The 21,697-nt window shown below is 46.5% G+C and overlaps 1 protein-coding gene across 2 annotated transcripts in view; it reads left to right on the top strand.

Annotated features, from left to right (window-relative positions):
- Positions 1-21,697, top strand: part of Nid1 (nidogen 1) — a 76,771-nt gene that overhangs the window by 28,734 nt on the left and 26,340 nt on the right. Inside the window, exons 5-12 of one of the 2 annotated variants that reach the window (XM_050142338.1) lie at positions 939-1,088; positions 3,504-3,755; positions 4,969-5,169; positions 7,844-8,089; positions 9,354-9,497; positions 16,485-16,610; positions 18,654-18,803; positions 19,668-19,790. In XM_050142338.1, coding sequence (XP_049998295.1) covers positions 939-1,088; positions 3,504-3,755; positions 4,969-5,169; positions 7,844-8,089; positions 9,354-9,497; positions 16,485-16,610; positions 18,654-18,803; positions 19,668-19,790 — 1,392 coding nt within the window. The remainder of the gene's footprint in view (positions 1-938; positions 1,089-3,503; positions 3,756-4,968; positions 5,170-7,843; positions 8,090-9,353; positions 9,498-16,484; positions 16,611-18,653; positions 18,804-19,667; positions 19,791-21,697) is intronic. The other variant, XM_050142339.1, reaches the window with a different exon arrangement.

Raw genomic sequence — 21,697 nt, 5'->3', positions numbered from 1 at the left:
TTTTTGATTGGCTGATTTTACTTTTATTCTTGAGATTATACAATAATTACATCATTTCCCCTTTCTCTCCCCCCCAAGTCCTCCCATGCTCACTCCCACCTTGCTCTCTTTCAAATTCATGGCCTCATTTTCTTTAATTGTTGTTACACACACACATATGCATGCACACAAATGCACGTGTGTGTATGCATAATTTCTATAATGATCAGCTTTTGAGTATTAGAGCTTTTGAATTACCCCCTGAAGAAAAGGGTAGAAATATATACACACATACATGTAAAGGTGGTTAAAAGGCATTTTTATGATATGTATTTTATCACATAAGAAATTAATTTATAAAAAGAAAGACTTTGGGCTGGGGTGCAGCTCTGTTGGCAGAGTGTTTTTCTAGTGTGCACAAAACCCTGAGTTCTAGCACTTTATAAACCATGCGTAGTGGTACATGCCTGTGATGCCTGTGCTCAGGGGGTGAATATAGCAGAATCCGGAGTTCATGGCCATTCTCAGTTCTTAGTGAGTTTGAGGACAACTTGGGATACATGGGACCCTGTTTCAAAAAACAAAAACAAAAAATGGGGTTGGAATACAAGTATATATTGAGGCTCTTAACCAAATGAAGCGTCTCCTCCTGACCATATTAGATGGGCTCCGTCTTAGGATTCAAGTTGAGTAAAAGCACCCTTGTGTTAATTGACATTAATATACATTGTGGCAATTTTTAAGTATTCATACTTAATGATTCTTGAAGACTTGTTTACATCAATGGTCTGAGTAATGGAGCCACATCTCTATCCAACACACTCATGCCATGGACTTTAGTCTTCTGTGGTCAGCTTGGCTCCTTGAGTCCAGTTGGCTCATGGGCACCTGAGTGGAAATGCCTCTCAGCCGAGAACCTGCAAAGCTTTCACAGGTGTGCCTCTGTTTTCTCCAAACAGTATTCAGCTACAACACAGGCTCCCAGGAGACATGTGCCAACAATAGACACCAGTGCTCCGTGCATGCAGAGTGCAGAGACTATGCTACTGGCTTCTGCTGCAGGTGCGTGGCCAACTACACGGGCAACGGCAGGCAGTGTGTGGCAGAAGGTAATGTACTTTTCCTCTGCATTTTCAGCTTCGGGGAGAAGGAAAAGGAGTGCCTTTTGGGTCTTGGTGCTTGTTTAGAGACATGGCCTTTGCCCCGATCTCTGGAATATGCAGTTTTATATGCCGTTTGTAATGATATCATTTCTGTTACATTCTCTGATGACCATTCCTCCCAGGATGTCCTTTTTGTTTTCTGGTGTGGCATATAACCTTGTTCCCCTGTAGTCCTTCTCCGTTTCTGAGGTGACACCCACCGGGAGTCTCTTTTCACAGCCGCACAAAGAGCCAAGAGTTGAAATGCGGTGGCCAGGACCAGGAGGCATCCTCCCTCATTCCCTTCACCCACAGCTTTGCCCTTGGAGTCCTCTCAGTTCTTTGTTTCTTTACTATTGAGACAGAATCTTGCTGTGTAACCTGGGATGACCTCAGACTTGAGATTCTCCACATGTAGAGTGCTGGGGCTTCAGTGTGTACCCCAACTTGGCTTCAGTCTCTAGCTGAGTGTATTGCTTGTAGATCCTTTCCTCCCTCCCTCCCTCCCTCCCTCCCTCCCTCCCTCCCTCCCTCCCTCTCTCCCTCCCTCCCCACCTTCCGCACGTCACTTGGAACAGCAGCATGCCTGAGGTTAGGCTGATGGGGTGGAGTCCTCAGTTCTGGCTTGTCAAACCCCGTGCATGTCCAGTTTCAAAGTGAATTCCATGATAACTGAGGTCAACACTGACCTCTGTCCCCAAAGGGGATTGACTAGTCATAGGAATCTTTAGTGCAAGTCTAAGGGTCCTTGCTATAGTCATTCCTTTGGAGGCTATAAATTAGAATGAAAATAAACACAGTATTTGGCCTTCAAATGCCCCACTTCTCCCGCCTACTGTCACTAGCACTTAGTGGAGAGTTTTAGTTGCCTTGTGAACTCTGACCAGTTAAAATCTAACTGGAGTTGGTGTGCTGTTTTCCAGACTCTGTGTCATAGCTATCCTGACATCAGTTGTTTTAATTTGCCACACACACCAAAATTGTTTCCTTCTGGGTCATAATTAAGTAAAGCGGGGTTTGCTTTATTTTTATCCATCTTCAGCGATGCACCACCATGCGGTTTAGCTGGCATATTCATCTGGGAGAACGTTTTTAAGTTGTTTTCTATTTTCTTCCAAATCCTGTCACTCCAAGGAGTGGGATGCTTTGGGGTATTTGTTCTAGGTTTGACTTTTATACCTTTTCACCCTAGGAGAAGCTTCCAAAACCCTCATGCACTTGTACTCCCCTCCCTCCTTTCTTTCCTTCCTTCCTAAATCTCTGGGTGCTGGGTATTGAGCCCAGTCCTTGTGTTTCCCAGGCAAGCACTACCAACTGGACCAATTCCTCAGCCCAAAAGCGTATCTTAAAGGGCCACCTCTAGCTCCCCACCCCCAATATCAGAGCTGAAAATGCTGGGCAAACTTTGGCGTTGAACTCGGGTGTAACAAACTGTCCGGCCACACATTTTGACATGAGCACATCCTGTAATTGCTTTGTGGTTAAAATATTTGTTGGATTCATCCTACTTTAAAAAAAAGAAAAGATAAAACAACAATGTAATCTTCAGACAGGTGTGGTGGCTCATGCCTATAGTCCTAACACTCAGGAGACGTGGGCAGGCAGATTGCTGTAAGTTTGAGACTAACCCAGGCTACATCATGAGTTCTAGGCCAGCTACAGAGTAAGAGAGATCCCACCTAAAAGCTCAGGCAGGGATAAAGCTAACAGAGACTGGCGGAAGCGATTTTATTTGGCTTCCTTAACTTGGCTTCCTTCCTTGTTTCTGTAGTGTTCTTGAAGCGCATTTTTTTAGCATTAGCTTGCAAGGGTCACAGCTTCCCCAGTGTAATGACACAATGGGTGTACAGAGTTACTTTGTGTCAGATGTGTCCTGGCTGGTCAGTGACTCCGAGCACAGATGACCCCCCATCACCACCACCAGGAACATGTCTGTGGGAGGAGGGGGTGGAGGCCATGTTCCTGATCATTCCCAGTCTAGGGAAAGAAATAAGATATATTAACAGTTGCTAACAGAGGGCCCAGGGTGGAGTTCAGGGGCAAAGCCCTCATTCGATCTCATGTGCCGAAAGAAAAAAGGAAAACCTTCAAAGAATTTAATTCTACGTCAGATTTGGCAGTGCAAGGTGACCTTTGACTTGCATCTTCCTTTAGTTTTTGTTCTTATTTTGCAGTATAATTCACGTGCCTGTGTGTGTGTGTGTGTGTGTGTGCATATGTATGTACTGTTAGTGTATGTACACTCGTGGAGGTAGTAGCGGAGGTCAGTATCAGGAGGTGCAACAATGTCACCTCCTCGCTTTCCTAATGGAACAGACACATCCTTCTCTTTGGAAGGTAGGGGAAAGCCACCTTCACCTTCTCCCTCTGTTTCTGACCCAGGCTCCCCACAACGGGTCAACGGCAAGGTGAAGGGAAGGATCTTCGTGGGCGACAGCCAGGTCCCCGTGGTGTTTGAGAACACTGACCTACACTCCTATGTGGTAATGAACGATGGACGCTCTTACACAGCCATCAGCACCATTCCTGAGACTGTCGGGTATTCTCTTCTTCCCCTGGCACCCATCGGGGGCATCATCGGATGGATGTTTGCAGTGGAGCAGAATGGGTTCAAGAACGGCTTCAGCATCACTGGTAATTGATCCCCCAGTTAAAATGAACGGGCTACGTGGTCGTGGGGGAGGTCAGAGAATGAACGGGTTTGGAACTCTGTGTCTGTAGGCACCTTCTGGAAGTATTTCATCTGTGGACAGAGGCCCTTTCCTCAGAAATAAGGACATGGCAAAATTCATGTATAGCATATTCATTAAGGGAGGCCATCTAGAATTGTGTTTTGACGGAGGAATGGTTTCTTGATGGGAGTTTCCAAGTTTTCCATATTGGTGCTGAGGAGATGGCGCAGCCAGTAAAGTGCTTACCTTACAAGTATGAGGACATGTGTCCTGTGTCCATTGCCTCGAACCCACATAAAAAGCCAGCTATGGTGGCATGTGCTTGTTAACATCAGCTCTAGAGAGACTGAGACAGGATCCCTGGGGCTCACTGGCCAAACAACCTAACTGATAAGCCCCAGATCCCAGTGATCTGTTTTTTTTTTGAGACAGATCTCATACTCTGTCTCAAATAAACAAAGATGATTTTTAAAGAAAAAAAAATACTCAAAATAAACCTCTGGTCACCATATGAACCCATACACACAGGTATACCCCATACCCACAAACATGCACACACCCTGTGTACAAAGGTTTACATGCACAAATCCAATCATGCCCACACATCTGAACACACAGACAACACCCTTATACACAACCATCTGGCATAGACATAGAAAAGTCTCCAAGGTGGAACAGGAGTTAGCAACTCATGCATCTCGCCCATCTGACAGTGGCATTTCATATCTCTGTATCTGCTCATGGAAAAGAGCCTGACACTTCCGGCTGGTCAGTCCAGCCTGATCAACACCATTCTCTCCAGTGTTGGGAAACTTTGGAGACTCTCAAAGGCCGTACCCTGTGAGGAAAGCTGAGTCTCTGGCATATTTTGTTTCATGTCATGTGTGTGCCTTCGCCTTCTCTTACTCCCCTCCCTCTTCCCTTTAGGTCCTTTCTTCCCCTTTCTACTTTCATGGTTTACAAACATATATTTAAATATAAAAAATAAACGTGTAATTTAAATCTGGATTCTGTATAGGGGGGAGGGATACCACACAGTATTTGTGCTTGTGAGTCTGTTCAACATCCAGGGCGGGAGAATTAGTTCTCTGCATGCTTCTCACTGCATGAACCTAGGACCAGCAGGAGGGTTTACTTGCCAGGCGACAGAGTGACAGGCCTGTCTTGCTTTCCAGGGGGTGAGTTCACCCGCCAAGCTGAGGTGACCTTCGTGGGACACCCAGGCAAGCTGGTCCTGAAGCAGCAGTTCAGTGGTATTGACGAACATGGACATCTGACCATCAACACAGAGCTGGATGGCCGAGTGCCACAGATCCGCTACGGTTCCTCAGTGCACATTGAGCCCTACACAGAACTGTACCACTACTCCAGCTCAGGTGAGTCCCAGACTGAAACCCCTCTGGCAGCCTGATAGTTTGCACGTGCCTGCCCACTTTGATGTCCTTGAGTACCTGGAGCGTTGTCCTGGGGTCCACAAGGCTATTTTTTATTTTAATCCCTTTCCTCTAAGTACAGACCAAAGAAACATTTGAAGAGATTTACTACAAAACAAGAAAAGGTGTGTTGGGATACATCAATCATTCCTGCCCTTGGGAAAGCCTGACCTAGAAGAATTGCTACAGCTCTAGGCCAGCCTGAGCTACATAGCAAAACAAAACAAAAAACAAAATCAACACCCAGAAAATGGGATGGGTTGTAGCTCAGTTGGCTGAGGGCTTGTCTACACACACAGAGTGTCTGAGTTGGATCCCCAGCACTGCGAGACTAGATCAGGTGGCGCCCTGTAATCCTAGCTTTTGGGGAGGGGAGTTAGGAAGTTTAGAAATTCAAGGATGTCCTCAGTGAGTTTAAGGCTAGTCTGGGGCTACAGGAGACTTTGTCTAAAAAGAGGAAATGGAACAACAAAGAAGAACCCCAGGAAAAAAATCTTGAGTACAACTTTCCGATTTAAACATTTTTTCAACCTTTTCTCGTGTGTCTATCATCTGTATTTTTGTCACATGCCCCCACTGTTATATAATTCAGGATATTGTTTTAATGTATTTATTTGTACTTTTAACTTCTGGCGTGTGATTGCCGTTGAAAAGAGTGACCGGAGCTTCTACCTGCCACTCAGCTTGCTTAGTTGCTCTCATTTGGCACTGTGTTTTAACACACACACTTCGTCCTAACTGTAGAGAAACAGTGTCCTTGTAGGTTATTTCTGAAGTGCTTCGGATATTTCTTTCCTAAGAATAAGGGCATTCTCTTACATGGCCACGTCATAACTATGAAAGAGGTGGTTATTTTTAAAAGGGCTTTGTAGCCCTTACTCTGTCTCCAACTAGAGGCTATTCTCTTGGCTTTGCCTCCCAAGCGCTGGGGTTGTAGACATGAGCTACCAGCTCAGGCTCTGGGATCTTTAGCACAGAAAAACACAGTATGTAATCTTGGGCATGTCATTTTCATTAGCGCTATCAATCAACTGTACTACATTACTATATCTTCACCTTTTTATGCACACCAAATTATGAGTATTTACTAGTTTCCGTAAGTGGCTTTGAAAGGCCTATTTTCAAGGAATCTGCCCCCATCCTTCTGGGTGGTCTCAGAAGTGTAAATTGCAGGAGTTTCCCCTCTCATGCTGAGTTAAAACAACCTCTTCCATCTTGAACCTTGGCCACATTTCCCTTTGGTTGTTGTTTGCTTACCCGCTGGGAACTGAACTGAGTGCCCCAGGCAAACACCCCTATGCTGAGCTATATCCCAAGCTCTCGGCCACATTTCTGACTTTGGCAATACTGGGAAGAATGGAACTCTGGGTCTTGTGCATACGGGACAAATGTCCTACCACTGAGCTACACCCTCAGTCCCTCGTTTTGTCTTCATAAAATTTTAGGTTTTTTGTTGTTGTTGGTTTGTTTGTTTTTTAGTGCCTATGAGTTGCCTAGACTGAACTTGAACTCATACTATAGCTCAAGCAGGCCTTGAACTTGCAATCCCCCTGCCTCGGCTTCCCAAGTAGCTGGGATGACTAACAGTCAGGCCTGCATTATCAGGCCTGGCTTTCTGACTCTTTTCCGAGACTCAGTTCCTAGAAACAGATGCTGAGTCAAATGACAGGAACTTTTCAAAAATGTTGCAGTTCAAGCGCCATCCAGGAAGGTTGGTACCCATGGCCAGGCCTGGGAGTCTATGGAAGGGAGGAGAAACAGCCAAGGGCCCCAGACTGCCTGCAGCCAGATGGCTTGCTGGCAGCCGGCATATGGGAGCTGGATGGGAGACAGCGCACACTGATCTTTTATTTATCCTCTGGCTTTCATGGTTCGCAGATGGAGCAGGCTGCAGCAGAACTCAGAAGTAAAAAAGGTTCTTTATGCTTTAAAAAAAAAACAAAGGGAAGTGGAGAGTTTTGTTGCATGGGCTAATTCCCACCCTCTTCTGGGTAGGGAGCCTGTCTCCCATCTCCTTGGCTGAGGTCGCTCTTGCTAATTTTTCCAAAGTTGGCTGCTACAAAACATTCCACATTGCATCTTTTAATACCACGGGACTATTTAATCGAAGGTGACTGGGGGCAGCTACTATTTAGTGATTCCTATGTGAGAAATTCCGTGGAAACCAGATCAGATGTCCCCGATGTAGTAAGTGCTTGATTCCATGTAATTTACAAATGTGATCTCCCCAGACTCTCTCACCCTAGCTCCTTCTGAGAGAGAAGCTGAGGCGAAAGCAGCTAGTACCAGGTAGGTGGTTACAACCTCAGCTGGGAGGAGTCAGTCCAGGTGTGCCTTTCATCTGAGTGGCTGCTCTTTCGGCCAGACCTCATCTCTAGTTTTCAGTGACTTGGGAGCTGATGGAGGGCTTTGATCCGATCAGCAAGGACTGACGTGAGCGTCACCACGGATGTTGCGGGGAGAGGAGAAAGCAGTAGGAATGAATCCAAGCGCATTGCCTTACTTAAGTCGCCCCAGTGGGCCTGTCAATCTAATATCTCTGTGGGCAGGGACCGCCACTGAAGCCCTCACAGGCTTTACTGAAGCTCCTCAAATCTGTCTTCCTCCCACACCTCAGTGATCACTTCCTCCTCCACCCGGGAGTACACGGTGACTGAGCCGGACCAGGACGGCGCTGCGTCCTCGCGCACACACGTTTACCAGTGGCGTCAGACCATCACCTTCCAGGAGTGTGTCCACGATGACTCCCGGCCAGCCCTGCCCAGCACCCAGCAGCTCTCCGTGGACAGTGTATTTGTCCTGTACAACCGGGAGGAGAGGATCTTGCGCTATGCCCTCAGCAACTCCATCGGGCCTGTGAGGGGTAAGGCAGACGGGCACACGCTGGCATCCCCTGTGTGCCTCCTGCGCATGACTCAGCAGTCACACTTGGCCAGAACCTCTGCTTCTTGGATTTGGGGATTTTGGTCTCTTGCTCTCAGTCCGTAGGAGGAAATGGTGGTCAGGTGTCCTGTGAAAGCATAGTCAGTACTCTTGGCAAGCAGACCTGCCTTCGTCCATTCAACCAAAGGCTTGTTCGTGGGGGTGTCTGGGCTGTTTATTCCTGAGCTTTCAGGGCAGCAGGCCAACCAGCCAAAGGCTACTTCAGACTCTAGTGAACATTTTTTAAAAACTCATTTTCACAACTTAAAGGACCACATTAAAAACTGGTCATATTGTGGGATGTGAACTAAGTAATTTCACTAGGTGTATCCAGTGTGCAGCGCTTCAGTGAGGGCAATGGGCATGTCACTCCTAAGACATGTATCAATCATTTCTCAGTGTTGAGAACATCCAGAATCTTTACTAGCTATTTGGACATATGTAATTAATTGTTGTCAACTTTAGTTAACCCCACTGCGCTATGAAACACTAGACCTTATCCCGTCCATCCTGCTGCACCGTTGGACGTGCCCACCATCCTCTTCGCCTTCTCCCCAACCCTTCCATCCTTCCCCACCTCAGGTAGCCATTATTATTCTTGCTTCTGTGAAATAACCTTTTTAGCTCTCACACATAAGACTGGGCAGTACTGGTCTTTCTGGGTCTGACTTATTTCACTCGGCATAATCATTTCTAGGCTCGACCATGTAGTCACATTCGAAGGATGTCCTTTCTTTCTATGGCTAAACAGTATTCTACAGTGTATCTGTATTAGTTACTGTTCTGTTTTTGTGGTAAAATACCAGGACCAGTGTCAACTTCCGAAATAAAGACTTAATTTGACCTTAGGATTCCAGAGGAGTAATCCATAACGGCGGCAGTGGAGGCACAGCCCCAGGTGGCTGGAGCCCATAGCTGAGAGACTAGTATATAAAATGGGTCTTGTAGTTGGTTTATGGTCTTAGCCGGCCACAGACATCTCACTTTCTGTCATAGTCTCTCAAAGGTGTGTGGCTTGTTGTCAGTAACACTATTTATAGAAACAGAGAGCAGAGCGAGGCCAGAGGGGTAGAACTTGGTGGTCCCACCGCAGCGCAGCTTGCAAGGCTCTGGTTCCCATTGCTCTGCTCTCTTGTGGCAGCGGCTTACTTCCTGCAATGGGAGGCCTGCGGGAAGGTTCTTGAACACTGTCTCTACCTTCACAGAGGGCTCCCCTGATGCGCTTCAGAATCCGTGCTACATCGGCACTCACGGGTGCGACAGCAACGCAGCCTGTCGCCCAGGCCCCGGAACACAGTTCACCTGCGAATGCTCCATTGGCTTCCGAGGAGACGGGCAGACTTGCTATGGTATTACTTTTTGTTCTGATGGGTGGGGTGATACCAGGCTGGGAGGAGGCATCTAGGTTCTGTAAGCCGGGAAGCTGAGTGTGTGTCACAGAAGTGAGTGTGTTGGACGTGTGCTATACAAGCATACCATGAAATAAAGGCATACCATGCCTGGACTGTGTATGTTACCCGCTTGGTGAAACAGAGCAAAATTCCTTGTTTTGCTTCTGTTTCTGTTGTAAAACAGGCAGGGTCTCCTTGAGAATCCCAGGCTGGCCTCAAACTCAAGACGGCCCAGCCTATGCCTCCCAAGTGGTGGAATTATAGGTGTGCACTCCCTGGCTGTTGTAAACTACTTTTAAGTGTATAGTTCAGTGTTATTAAACACACTGATCCCGTTGTGAGGTTGTCACAAGCATCCTTTGCTAGGAGCCTTTTCATTTTGTATAACAAATTGTATCTGTGGTTATTGGACTATAGCTCCCGGTACCATGTTTCAAGTCCTCATCCCCAACGCTCGTCTCCCACCACTGAATGTTATATTTCTACAAAGCTATTGGCTCTAGAATCTTATAAATGTGGAGTAACATAGCGCTTATCCCTTTGTTACTGGCTTGTTTTGCTCAAGATTCATGATTGTGTAGGCAAATGTCTCCTTAAGATTCACCTATGTCATGTGTTACAGGATCTTTTTTTCCTGGAAGGTTGAACGCTATTACATTATTGTAGAAGGTAGGGCTGCTTGTTTGTCCTGGCAGTCCGGCTAGCCTAGCCCTGAAATAATGACACAGATAGTGTATTAATTAAATCACTGCTTGGCCCATTAGCTCTAGCTTCTTATTGGCTAACTCTTACATGTTAGTTTAATCCATCTCCATTAATCTGTATATTGCCACGTGGCAGTGGCTTACCGGCAAAGGTTCGGCATGTCTGACTCCGGCAGCTCCATGGCGTCTCTTTGACTCTGCCTTCTTCCTCCCAGCATTCAGTTTCATCTTTTCCGCCTACCTAAGTTCTGCTCTATCAACAGGCCAAAGCAGTTTCTTTATTCATTAATGGTAATCAGCACACAGAGGGGACTCCCACATCACATTATGCTGTGCCCTGCATATACTTTTTGCTTTTCAATCCTTTCAGATGAAGGGAGCACCTTCCTTCAGAAGGCAGAGCCAGCTCCACTTTACAGAACCTGCTGGTAGTCCCCTGTGAGTGGACACACTGCACCTACCTTTTGACTGCTGCAGTCAAGGGTGTGATGAACAGGGCTTCTGTTGGAAGCTTCTGCTTTCAGATTTGTTTTGTTTTTGCTTTGCTTTGCTTTTGTTTTTATATAACCCCCAAAGTAAGTCTGGTGGGTTATTCTAGGCTTGACTTGTTGGAGGGCCCTTCATGCTGTTTTCTATAACAGCTGCTCCATTTTGTATTTCTATCTACAGTGTGTAGGAGTTTCCATTTTCTCCATTTTTTTTTTGTATAAACACACACGCAAATGGGGGTTACTGTATATGTATAAAGGCAGGGGGCATCTCAGGTGTCATTCGATAGGAACTCTGTCTACTTCTTTTGAAACAGGGTCTCTTATTGGCCTGGAGCGTATCAATTATACTACAAGTCCCAGGGGTGTAGGGGGAGTTTTTCTGTCCTAGGAGCCACTTCCAAATTACCACAAAGAGATTACTATTAATTGCAAATGCTTGGCCAATAGCTCAGGCTTATTACTAACTAGCTCTTACAATTTAACCCATTTCTATCAATCTGTATGTTGCCCTGAGGCTCGTGTTTGACCCACTCTCCATCTGGCTAGTGACTAGACTGACTTTGTCCTTCCTCAGCCCATCTTTCTCAGTTTGGCTTTCCCACCTAACTTTATCCTGTTCAGTTATTGGCCAGTCAGCTTGTTTGTTAAACCAATCACAGTGACACATATTCACACAGTGTACAGAAGGATTATCGCACAGCACAGGGATCCTGTCTCTGCTTCTCCAGTGCTGGGATTACAAGTGTGTGCCTCGATGGCCCCCTTTCTGTGTGGGCTCTAGGGATGCCACTCGGGTCCTCTTGCTGGCATGGCAAAAGCTTTGCTGACTACTTTGGTTCCCCAGCTCCAATTTGTCTATAACTTTGTTTGGTGTTTTTTTTTTTTTTTTTTTGGTTTTTTCGAGACAGGGTTTCTCTGTGGCTTTGGAGCCTGTCCTNTTTTTCGAGACAGGGTTTCTCTGTGGCTTTGGAGCCTGTCCTGGCACTAGCTCTGTAGACCAGGCTGGTCTCGAACTCACAGAGATCCGCCTGCCTCTGCCTCCCGAGTGCTGGGATTAAAGGCGTGCGCCACCACCGCCCGGCTTGTCTATAACTTTGTCAGCACTTGCTGCTTGTATTGCTTTTTCTTTAATTAATAGTAACCGAGGCTCATTATTGCGAGCCAGGGACATTAAAGTGAGCTCACGAAAGTGAGCCAGTGAGTAACTCAAGTCTCTTACTGGAACATCTGTAGTGCACTGCCTTCTGGCGTCATTTGTTTTATTACTCAAAATTTAGCTTCAAAGACTTTCATGTAGACAGCTGGATATTTGTCAGTAACTGGATTTTAATCTATTACCAAAGAACAGTTTGTCCATCGCTAAGGGCAAGCGCTTCAGATGCTTTAACCAGCGCCACTGAAGTCTGCAGTGATGTGCTCACTAATGAGGGGAGGGACAGTAGATGTAGGTTTCCCTGGCAAATGAGGGGTGGGCTCACAAATGTCCACCCAGCAAAATGGGCAGCTGTCTTCACCCTTGCATCCTTAGACAACAAGCCCTGGAAAGCCAAATGCCTGGGGTTTGGGGATCCCATCTTGCTAGTAAGAGGTAGATCTGGTGTGGAGATTCTGATGTAGGGCATGGTGTGTGTTGGAGGGCATTTGCTTTGGAGAGACCCTTCCCTGCAGGATGCTTGCTCCTGGTACCCTGAAATGCTGTCAAGGAGGGGTTTGTGCTTCCACGCTGGTGATGTGATGGTCTGGGCAGTATGCTGATGACTTCGTGTATCTGGCACTATTCAGTCTGGGACTCACCTATCTGGTCATAGAGCATGGCAGAGGGGACGCAGAACTGACCAGCCTGTGATCGTCAGTGACCAGCCCTTCCCCGTCATGAATGGCTACTTTGGTACAGGACAGTTCCAAGCAGCACAATGCTATTGTATACGAGTAGAACCCTGTCATGAAGGTGATAGTTGGGGTTGGGGGCGTGGTAGGGATGAGAGATTCTTTTAGGCCTCCATCCCTTCTTAGTCTGTATATAATGTCACCAGCCACCTACACGTTGATGAAGCATGGTTTATTTGTTGCTCTTCTTGTTGCTGTGATGAAATACCTGATAAGTAACTTAAGGAAGGACAGGTTTATTTTTATTTTATTTTGTTTTTCAAGACAGGGTTTCTCTATGTAGCTTTGGTGCTTGTCTCTAGTAGACCAGGCTGACCTCGAACTCACAGAGATCTGCCTGCTTCTGTCTCCAGAGTGCTGGGATTAAAGGTGTTCGCCACCACCGCCCGGCTGGACAGGTTTATTTTTGGCTTGTGATTTGAAGGTGCAGTCTATCATGTCTGGAAAGGCATGGCAGAAGGAGTTTGAAGCAGCTGCTCACATTGGTGTCAGTAAGCAAAAAGAGAGAGAGAGAGACGGATTCTGGTTCTTAGCTAGCTCTCTCCTTTTATTCAGTCTTGGCCCCCAGCCCATGGGATGGTGCTGTGGATAGTTAGAATAAGTCTGCCCACTTCGATGAACCCAGTCTGCTGCTGCTTACTGAGAGCTTTCTCACATTGCTCTTGGTATCTGAGCTTGTCCTAGGGAGCGTTCCTTGTAAGAGTCACCCCCCAACCCTGCGCTTTATGCTCTCTGCAGTTGTCCCTGGCCGTGCATGTACTCGCTTTTGTCCTTGGGCTTTTGTACTTGGTCGGCCATCATTCTGGGGTATTAGCCTGGTGGAATGTGGGGGATCTCCTGAGCCAGGCTCCCTATTGTTCCAGGTTAGCAGAACAAGCCTCAGTGTTAATGCATCTGGACAGGAGTTTTCTATAGGAAACTGCATCAAGCATCCAGCTTTGTGCATTGCTGTAACCTGGGAAGGCTCCTGAGAGGGGAGCTAGGGTGAACCTCTGTGATTTGAGTCTGGGGTGGGATAGGATGGTCAAAGATATGTGAAACAAGGCTGGTTTTGGCTCCCAGTGAGCCTCCCTGCTAATCAGGAAGAGATTTTCAGAGAAGCTCAGAGCTCAGCTATTCACCTGGGGCTCACAGCACAGTGGCACCCACGTACCCCTTAAACTGTCATCTAGAGTAGCAGTGTCAGTTAGCATCTCAGTGAATAATTTCTGGGTTTCTAGGAAGTATCGCACATATCAATCAATAGTCTCCCCAAAGGGCCTGGCATTTCTAAAAGAAGTAAATTGCAGACATTGAAAATGTACCAAAGCTAGTCACTTTGGTGGGGGGGGGGGGTGTCAAAAGATTAATCTAGGACTGATGTGGAGGCTGCTGCACAAGCCTGGCAACCCAAGTTCAAGTCCTAGAACCAACATCAAAAGCTGGATATGGTGGCGGACACCTGTAATCCCGAGCCTCCTATGGCAAGATGGGAGAGAGATAGGAGGACCTCCAGGAAGCCCTAGAGCAGGCTAGGTTGGAGAAACGACAGGGAGACCCCTTTTCACCTGATTCCCCAAAGCTGTCCTCTGAAGTTCACATGCATGCGGTGGCATGTGTACACGCTCATTCATACATAAGTACCACACAGCAACAATAATCTGAAAAAGTCATTCCAAGCTGAGTGTGCGGAACAAACCTGTGAGCCCAGCACCCAGTAGTGGAAGCAAGAGGATTGTGAGTTTGAGGCCAGCCTGGACTACATGAAGATACCTAACAAAAACCACCACCACCACTAACAAAAACTTTTTCTAAAAAATAAAAATGAATAATTCATGGCTTTCCTATCAAGCTAAAAAAGGACTCTCCTCTTTGCAGAGAGGAAGTTGGCCAGGTGTTGAAGATCCTCTTAAGCCAGTGTTGTGGGGTGTTATGACAGACAGTCACCATGGTTAGCAGGTTACTGTTTCCATTAAAGAAAGGGTTAAGACTTGGACGCAGCTAACAGAAGAGATTTCAATCACACATGGAAAAATTTATAAACTGCAAAGACCATGGGCTCTTAGTGGGGACTCTGCGAGTGTCTTGTCCCTAAAGAAACAGGGTGTCCAACCTGACTTATCCTTACAGACCTGTTAACATGAAGCCGTCTTCTACCCACGATGGCTGGTTTCTGTCGCCTGCTGTGGCCTCCGCAGCTCTTGCACAACATACCGTCCCTCTCTGTCAATGTTCCCAGCAAGGAAGGGGCTTGGACAAGTTCCCGTTGTGACTTGGCCCTGGCTTTTAGATGGAAAACTGCTGTTCTGCTCTGACGCTTTGTTGGGCCCCGGCCTTCAGAATGCAGCCCAACATAGGGGTCCAGCCTCCTGCTGTGAAGGTTCTGGAAGCAGTACGGAGTACAGGTGGTAGGCATGAGAGACTGTGCTCTGTGTTGGAGGAGCAGCAGCTGGCTGATGGACTTATGTGACCTCCACCTCAATCCCAGTTCCAACACAAGCTGTTCTCTGCCCCTCCAGCCGTTCCTAGCAGGGTTCACTTATCTGAGATCCTGAATCTTAAACCATGTGTGAGCATGTATGCATGCACGCATGCGCACGCGCACGCGCATACACACACACACACACACACACACACGTTAAAAAAGTTAAATAGCCTTCGTTTTGTGAAGGTATGAGGCAAACCACAGAGCTAATGTTGCAAAATGCTTATTTTATGCAACGTTGTCCAGTAAGTCAGTCAACTTTTTTTTAATAAGAAAGGAAGGGTACCAGGTAAGCTCTCCATCCAAAGGTAGACCTAAGATGCTTTGCTTCCTGGGTGTGAACAATTCACGTTAGGGAACTTGGAAAGGAAAGAGGGTCGAATAGTCCCAGTCGTTATAAAACCCTTTGCACTCCTACCTCAGAAAAGACTATAGACCCTCTGAGTTTGGGACCAGTACAGAAAGTGTCTTACGTGACTATATTCCAACCTGCTATTGGGCTGATAGAGTGATCAGGAGTCAGCACTGTTTTTCATCCAGGCCAGGCCAACCCACCTTGTACCACTGGTATCCATAGATGACCTCCAAAGTCTGGTGACCATCTGAAAGCTGACTTCTCAAAATAAACTAGGGTTATAGAACAGATAACTGATGATTATATATCCATGTCTTGAATGGGCTGAGTACTCCCTTAACCCATATCCATTTTCTTCAATTTCTGAGAGAATGCACCAGTATTATTATATTTACTTACTAGTTGGGAAACTGAGACTGAGTAGTTAACCTGCCCAGACAACACAATCAATAACAAAAGGAGACAGGATTTGAACCTAGTACTGTTAAGCCACCAGGCATAAGTTTTCGCTCCTCCTTACCCATGGTGATGGCTGTAGTACTATCACATGAAAGGCCACCACTCTGCCGTCTAAATGATGTGATTAATAACTTACCTTTGAGTCCATTAAATCCTAGGTAACATTAAAGAATTCCCAATTGGCTTTAAGTTGTCTAGCCTTTCTTTATAATCATAACTTAGAAAGGTAGTTTATTTTAAACATTTATTTATTTATACTCTGGGAATCAAACGTGGATCCTCTGTGAGAGCAGTCCTCTGTGTCTTCCGTGTGTTTTGCCTATTCAGTATGAGTGACTTGTTTGGATGGGTGTCCATGTGGTCCCTCACTCAGAAAGAAGCACACATCACTTAGAAAAAACAAATTGAGGGTTGCGCTCTACATTATATAAAGGGCAAAAAAAAGCAGTCTCTATTTCATATTTCTTTGGGCATGTAGGAAAATATATTTTCTAATGGATTTCTTCTCTACGGAAAATGCTTTCTATTTGATTGTTTTTTAATGAGGTTTAGTAAGTCTGAATTTTTATCAACAATTTGCTGCAGATATTGACGAATGTTCAGAGCAACCTTCCCGGTGCGGGAACCATGCAATCTGCAACAATTACCCAGGAGCCTACCGCTGTGAGTGCGTGGAGGGTTACCACTTTTCGGACGGGGGAATATGCGTAGGTAAGTTCTGCGAGAAATCTTCCTGGGGTGGCCAGCTCCGGGGGAAAGGCATGGTTATGGGTTTGATCCTGGCAGGGAAGCAGACGCCAGTTTCTGCTGCTAGGCATAGACCACAGTGGGGATGAGTCCTACCCTCCACCTGCTTAGATGGTCACAGCTGCCAGGAGCAAATGTGTTCCTGTAATACATGCACTGGTGCATGCTAGCAATGCATCAATTCACCCACTGTAAACTCGCTTCTTATGAGTTTATTTGGTCCATTATCAGCATACATTTAGTGACGCGAAGCTGTTAACCTTAATTCTCTCTGTCATTAGCAGCCATGGAATTCATGGTGGAGCATCTTCATGCGGTAACTGCCTTAGTTTAAATTCTACCCAAGTTACATCAGAAAGGAAATTCCACTTGGCACCATTTATAATCCTAATTTAATAGGCCACAAGCCGAACCTAGCTTTTTAGACTTATTAAAGTACATTGATTTTTATCAATTCATTAGGCTAATTATATTCTTGATTGATGTAGGTGACTGGCCCATGAAGAGCACGGTTTTTGATACATTATCTCCCAGTTCACACTGTCCTATCATATCTAAGATATTTTTGACTTTTTTTGAGGCTGGGTATCATATATCATAGGCCGCCCTCGTACTGACTGTATAGTCGAGCGTGACCTTGAACTTCTTACCCTTCCATCTCCGCCTTCCCGAACACTGGGATTGTAGACGCGTACCACCATGCCCAGTTTATTAGGACTGGGAATGGAACCCATGGCCCCACGCATGCTCAACCGCTATTCACCCCAGATTTATCCCCAACTCAAGTTCCGAGACTTGAAGCTCAAAGATTCGTGGAGATTCCCAAGTCTACAGACTAGTATGCTGAGTGGCTGAGTGGCACATGTGTGCCTGCCTGAGTTAAAACAGAAACCGACTGTAGCAGTCACGGTCCTGTCCCCATGTGCTCTCTGGCTGTTTACTGGGACCCGAATGCATGCGTCCCTTTGCTCCGTCTCAGAGCTTGATGAGGAGCCAAGGTCTGGATGAGGTGGTGTCTGTAGGGCGGGAGGGAACAGGCAGTTCTCATGATTTGAGTGTGACCCAAACATCTGTGCACCCAAGAGGCCAGCCCTCTTGGTTGCACAGAGCTGAGAGTTTTAGCTTGCTGTGTTGAAACTTTTTTTTTTTATCGTAGCAGAGAACATCAGTTTTCTTGGCCCGATTTTTTTCCTCTGATTTTTGAGCTGGGGAAGGCTCTTAAGTTTGCTTTTATTGTAGAACTATTGACGTCCCTGGTTGGCTCAATATGAGTGGTGGACCGGGAAGAGATAGATCTCACTGAGGTCTAACCTAGGGTATATGTGGAGACAGCAGATTAGTCTGAGTGTGCCCATTCCCTAAGGTCACACTCACAAGGTCAGGGCAGAACAGAGTACAGGACAGAGGCTATGTCCATGTCTTCTCCAAGACATCAGTTCTCAGCAAGATGCTTAACTTCCCAGGCCTTAGCTCTCCATCTTCAAAATGAGGTAATTGGACGTGATTACTTCCTACGGTTTGTGGAGCCCTTGGAGGTGCCTCAGAGAGCTACCTAGGAGGGTATGGGAGCCACAGGCCAATCCTGGTCCTCTTTCCTGGCCCCAGTCTTCCGTTTAACTATAGATCAAATTCTGCATAAGCTGTTCGAATAATGGATTTCATTGCTCAAAAGTAAGCCAGACTTGGGGGTACAGATCTCTCATTTTAGCTACTTGAGGGGATCAAGTTCAAGGTTTGCTTGGCCTACAGAGTAAATTCTAGAACAGCCTGGGCTAGAGATGCAGTTCACTGGTAGAACACTTCAGGACCCTGAAGCCCTTGGTACAATGGTGTGGAACACCGTGACTAAAAGGGGTAGTATGATCTGGACCCAGGCAGCACCCAGACCCAGTCCCCTTCTCAAGTCCCACTGAGTCAAAGCTCTGACGTTCAGAGCACTTGGAATGGGGTACCTCCCTGTTCTGAGACTTTCTTCTGAAGTCATGTGTTCGTTTCTTCGTTCTTAAGCTGCAGTGGACCAGCGACCCATCAACTACTGTGAAACTGGTCTCCACAACTGTGATATCCCCGAGCGGGCCCAGTGCATCTATATGGGCGGCTCCTCCTACACCTGCTCCTGTCTGCCTGGCTTCTCTGGGGATGGCAGAGCCTGCCAAGGTATGTGGTAGCTCTGAAGGGTGTCCTGGGTGGTATTTACTGTGTGCTAATCATCACTACTCCCTGTGTGTAAGGAGGATGTGTTCTTTCCGCTCGCCTGGGCAAGAGCCTTTTCTATCTTATCAGCAACCGGAATTATGCACTTTCTTGGAGGGTCGTTCTCATTTGGGACCTACTTGGCTTCCCCTGACCCCAAGGCTTGCTTCATTAGGCAGCAGTTAAGATAGTGCTCTTGGCTGGGAACTAAGGCTTGCTTGTTTTTTTTTTTTTTAAATAAAAGCAGTCCTTGCTTGCATGGAGCTTGATGTCCATCTTTGTATGTAACGGGCTTGTCCTTTCCAGCACAAGAAGTGAAGCACAAGAATTCTGAAGTCGGAGGAGAAATGACCTCACAGAATCTTCTTAGGCTTGGGACCACCCCATAGTTAGCCGCCCGGGGTCAGAATAGTAATTAGCAGAGTAACTCAAGGCGCTTGATTTGTAGAATTATGCAACATTATACTAAACTTAAGTTCAACAAAGATTTCTGAGATACCATGTCTCTGTTATGTAATTTTCTCTTCTCTAAACACTTCCAAGTTCTAGAGGTTTATGCTCACAATAAAGAGGGAACATCTGACAGGGAAAACTTTTCCCTTTCGTAAGCTCTGTGTTTCCTGAAGACATTATTGTCACGTGAAACACATTTGTAAGTGTACTAGATAGAAGTTGGGGTGCGGATTTCTTAAAAATTAATATTTAGTGAGTTTAAAGTCCCTGGACTGGAATTAAAACCAGATTCACATAGGTTTGAGTGCATGGATTAAATTATTGCATCAACCGCAAATTCTGGAAGCAATCTCACGGCCTGCGGCTGTCTTGCAGACGTGGATGAATGCCAGCTCAACCGATGTCACCCCGATGCCGTCTGCTACAACACGCCAGGATCCTTCAGGTGCCAGTGCAGACCTGGCTATCAGGGGGATGGCTTCCAGTGTGTGCCCGGAGGTGAGTTGGTTGTTAGTTGATGGCCCACTGATATGTTATAAGATTTGATGACCTGGGGAGAAGCGGATGTGAGGAAGTGGTCCCTGGAAAGTTCTGTGAGTAGAAAGTCAGACCACAGGCTTCAGTGCTGAAACACACAGTGTACAACTTCAGAGGATACTTCGCTGGGGCTGAAGCGATGCTGGAATTTTAGAATGCATAGGTTCCTAGGTCCTGGAGCCAACAGCACAGGATACAAACCGGGCATTGGGCTTTATTCACCAGGTGCTCTAGAGAAACAGAGCCAAGAGAATATGTGTGTATAAATGCGTATATGCACACACACACACACACACACACACACACACACACACACTGAATCATGTCATTATGAAGACTGTCAAACCCCAGTATCTGTTTTCAGTAAGCAGGGAATCCAAAAAGCCAATAGCTGTTTAAAGTGTGGTGGCCATAGAATCAGGAAAACCCATGGTAGAGTTCCTATCCAGAGGCTGGGAGCCTTGTGACTCCCAAAAGGTTTGATTGAAAACACAGGAGACAACTGGTTTCTGATTTGGAGGTTATTAGATAGGAACAATCTCTCTCTCTCTCTCTCTCTCTCTCTCTCTCTCTCTCTCTCTCTCTTCTCTCTCTCTCTCTCTTTCTCTCTCTCTCTCTCTCTCTCTCTCTCTCTGTCTCTCTCTCTGTCTCTCTCTCTCTCTGTCTTGATAGGGTCTCACTAAGTAGCCCTACATAGCCTGGAACTTACTATATAAGCCAGGCTGGCCTCAAACTCACAGAGATCCTCCCACCTCTGCCTCCAGTGTGCTGGGATTAAAGCATGTACCACCATGTTTGCCCAAGAGTTCTCTTTTTATTCAGAAGAGGAGTGGTTTTGTCTGTGTGCCATCCAGGCCTTTATGTGACTGGACGAGGAGGCCAGGGAGAACAATCTGTTCAATAGATTATCTGAAACATCCAGAATGATGTGAACAACTATCTGGGCATCCTGTGGCCCAGTCACATCGACGTAAAATCAGTAGAAGCCTGAGAGTATTGGGGAATGGAATGTGTGATGTGGGGATGGGATGAAGGCCCCAAGTGGAGGGACGCATAACTAAGGCCTTCATGGAATGTTCTGTATCACCTGTTACCTGATCTGCATGTGTGGCTTTTGGAGTTACTGCTTACTTGACTTGAGTGGGCCTTTTCTGGCATGTAGGTGCCCAGAAGTCCCGAGCCAGGCCTGGATTGAGTCTGGGAACTGGTAAACTGGTAAGGCTCCCCACAAATGCTATTGAACAGATGAGCATAGCTGACTGCTGGCTGTGCAGAACCTACTATGTATCCAGGGTGCTTGTGTTTGCCAGTGTTCAGTTGTGGGAACAAAATACCCAAGACAGTCACAAGTTTTGCTTTGGTTCATAATGTAAGACCATTGTCAGTTTGTGTTGCTGCTTCGGGCTGGGGTGAAGCAGGACCTTATGGTGAGGAGTACGGTGCAAAGCCAAGCATCTCACTGGCAACTAAGATGCTGAAAGAGAGGTGGAGTTGCCACGAGATGGCTCGGCAGGTGAAGGTGCTTGCTGCCCCAAGCCTGACAGTCTGGGTTTGGTCCCCAGAAGACATGGTAGGAAGAGAGAATTGATTCTCATAAGGAGTCCTTTGACATCCACAGGTACTCTCACATAGATATGTATGTGTGTGTGCACCAGAGCGTGTGCGTGTACACACACACACACACACAGTAAGTGTTTTTAAAAATGGAAAAAATAAACCAGGTAGTGATACCTTTCATTGTGGCACTTGAGAAGCAAAGGCAGGCAGATCTATGACTTGAGGCCAGTCTGCTTGCTTGCTTTCTTTCTCTCTCTCTCTCTCTCTCTCTCTCTCTCTCTCTCTCTCTCTCTCTCTCTCTCTCTCTCTCA

This window comes from Alexandromys fortis, unplaced genomic scaffold (assembly GCF_014885135.2).
Source record: "Alexandromys fortis isolate MF-2015 unplaced genomic scaffold, M_Fortis_MF-2015_v1.1 scaffold_5, whole genome shotgun sequence".
NCBI lineage: Eukaryota > Metazoa > Chordata > Mammalia > Rodentia > Cricetidae > Alexandromys > Alexandromys fortis.
The sequence above is the reverse complement of the archived record's forward strand: the minus strand, read 5'-3'. Positions and strand labels throughout refer to the sequence as shown.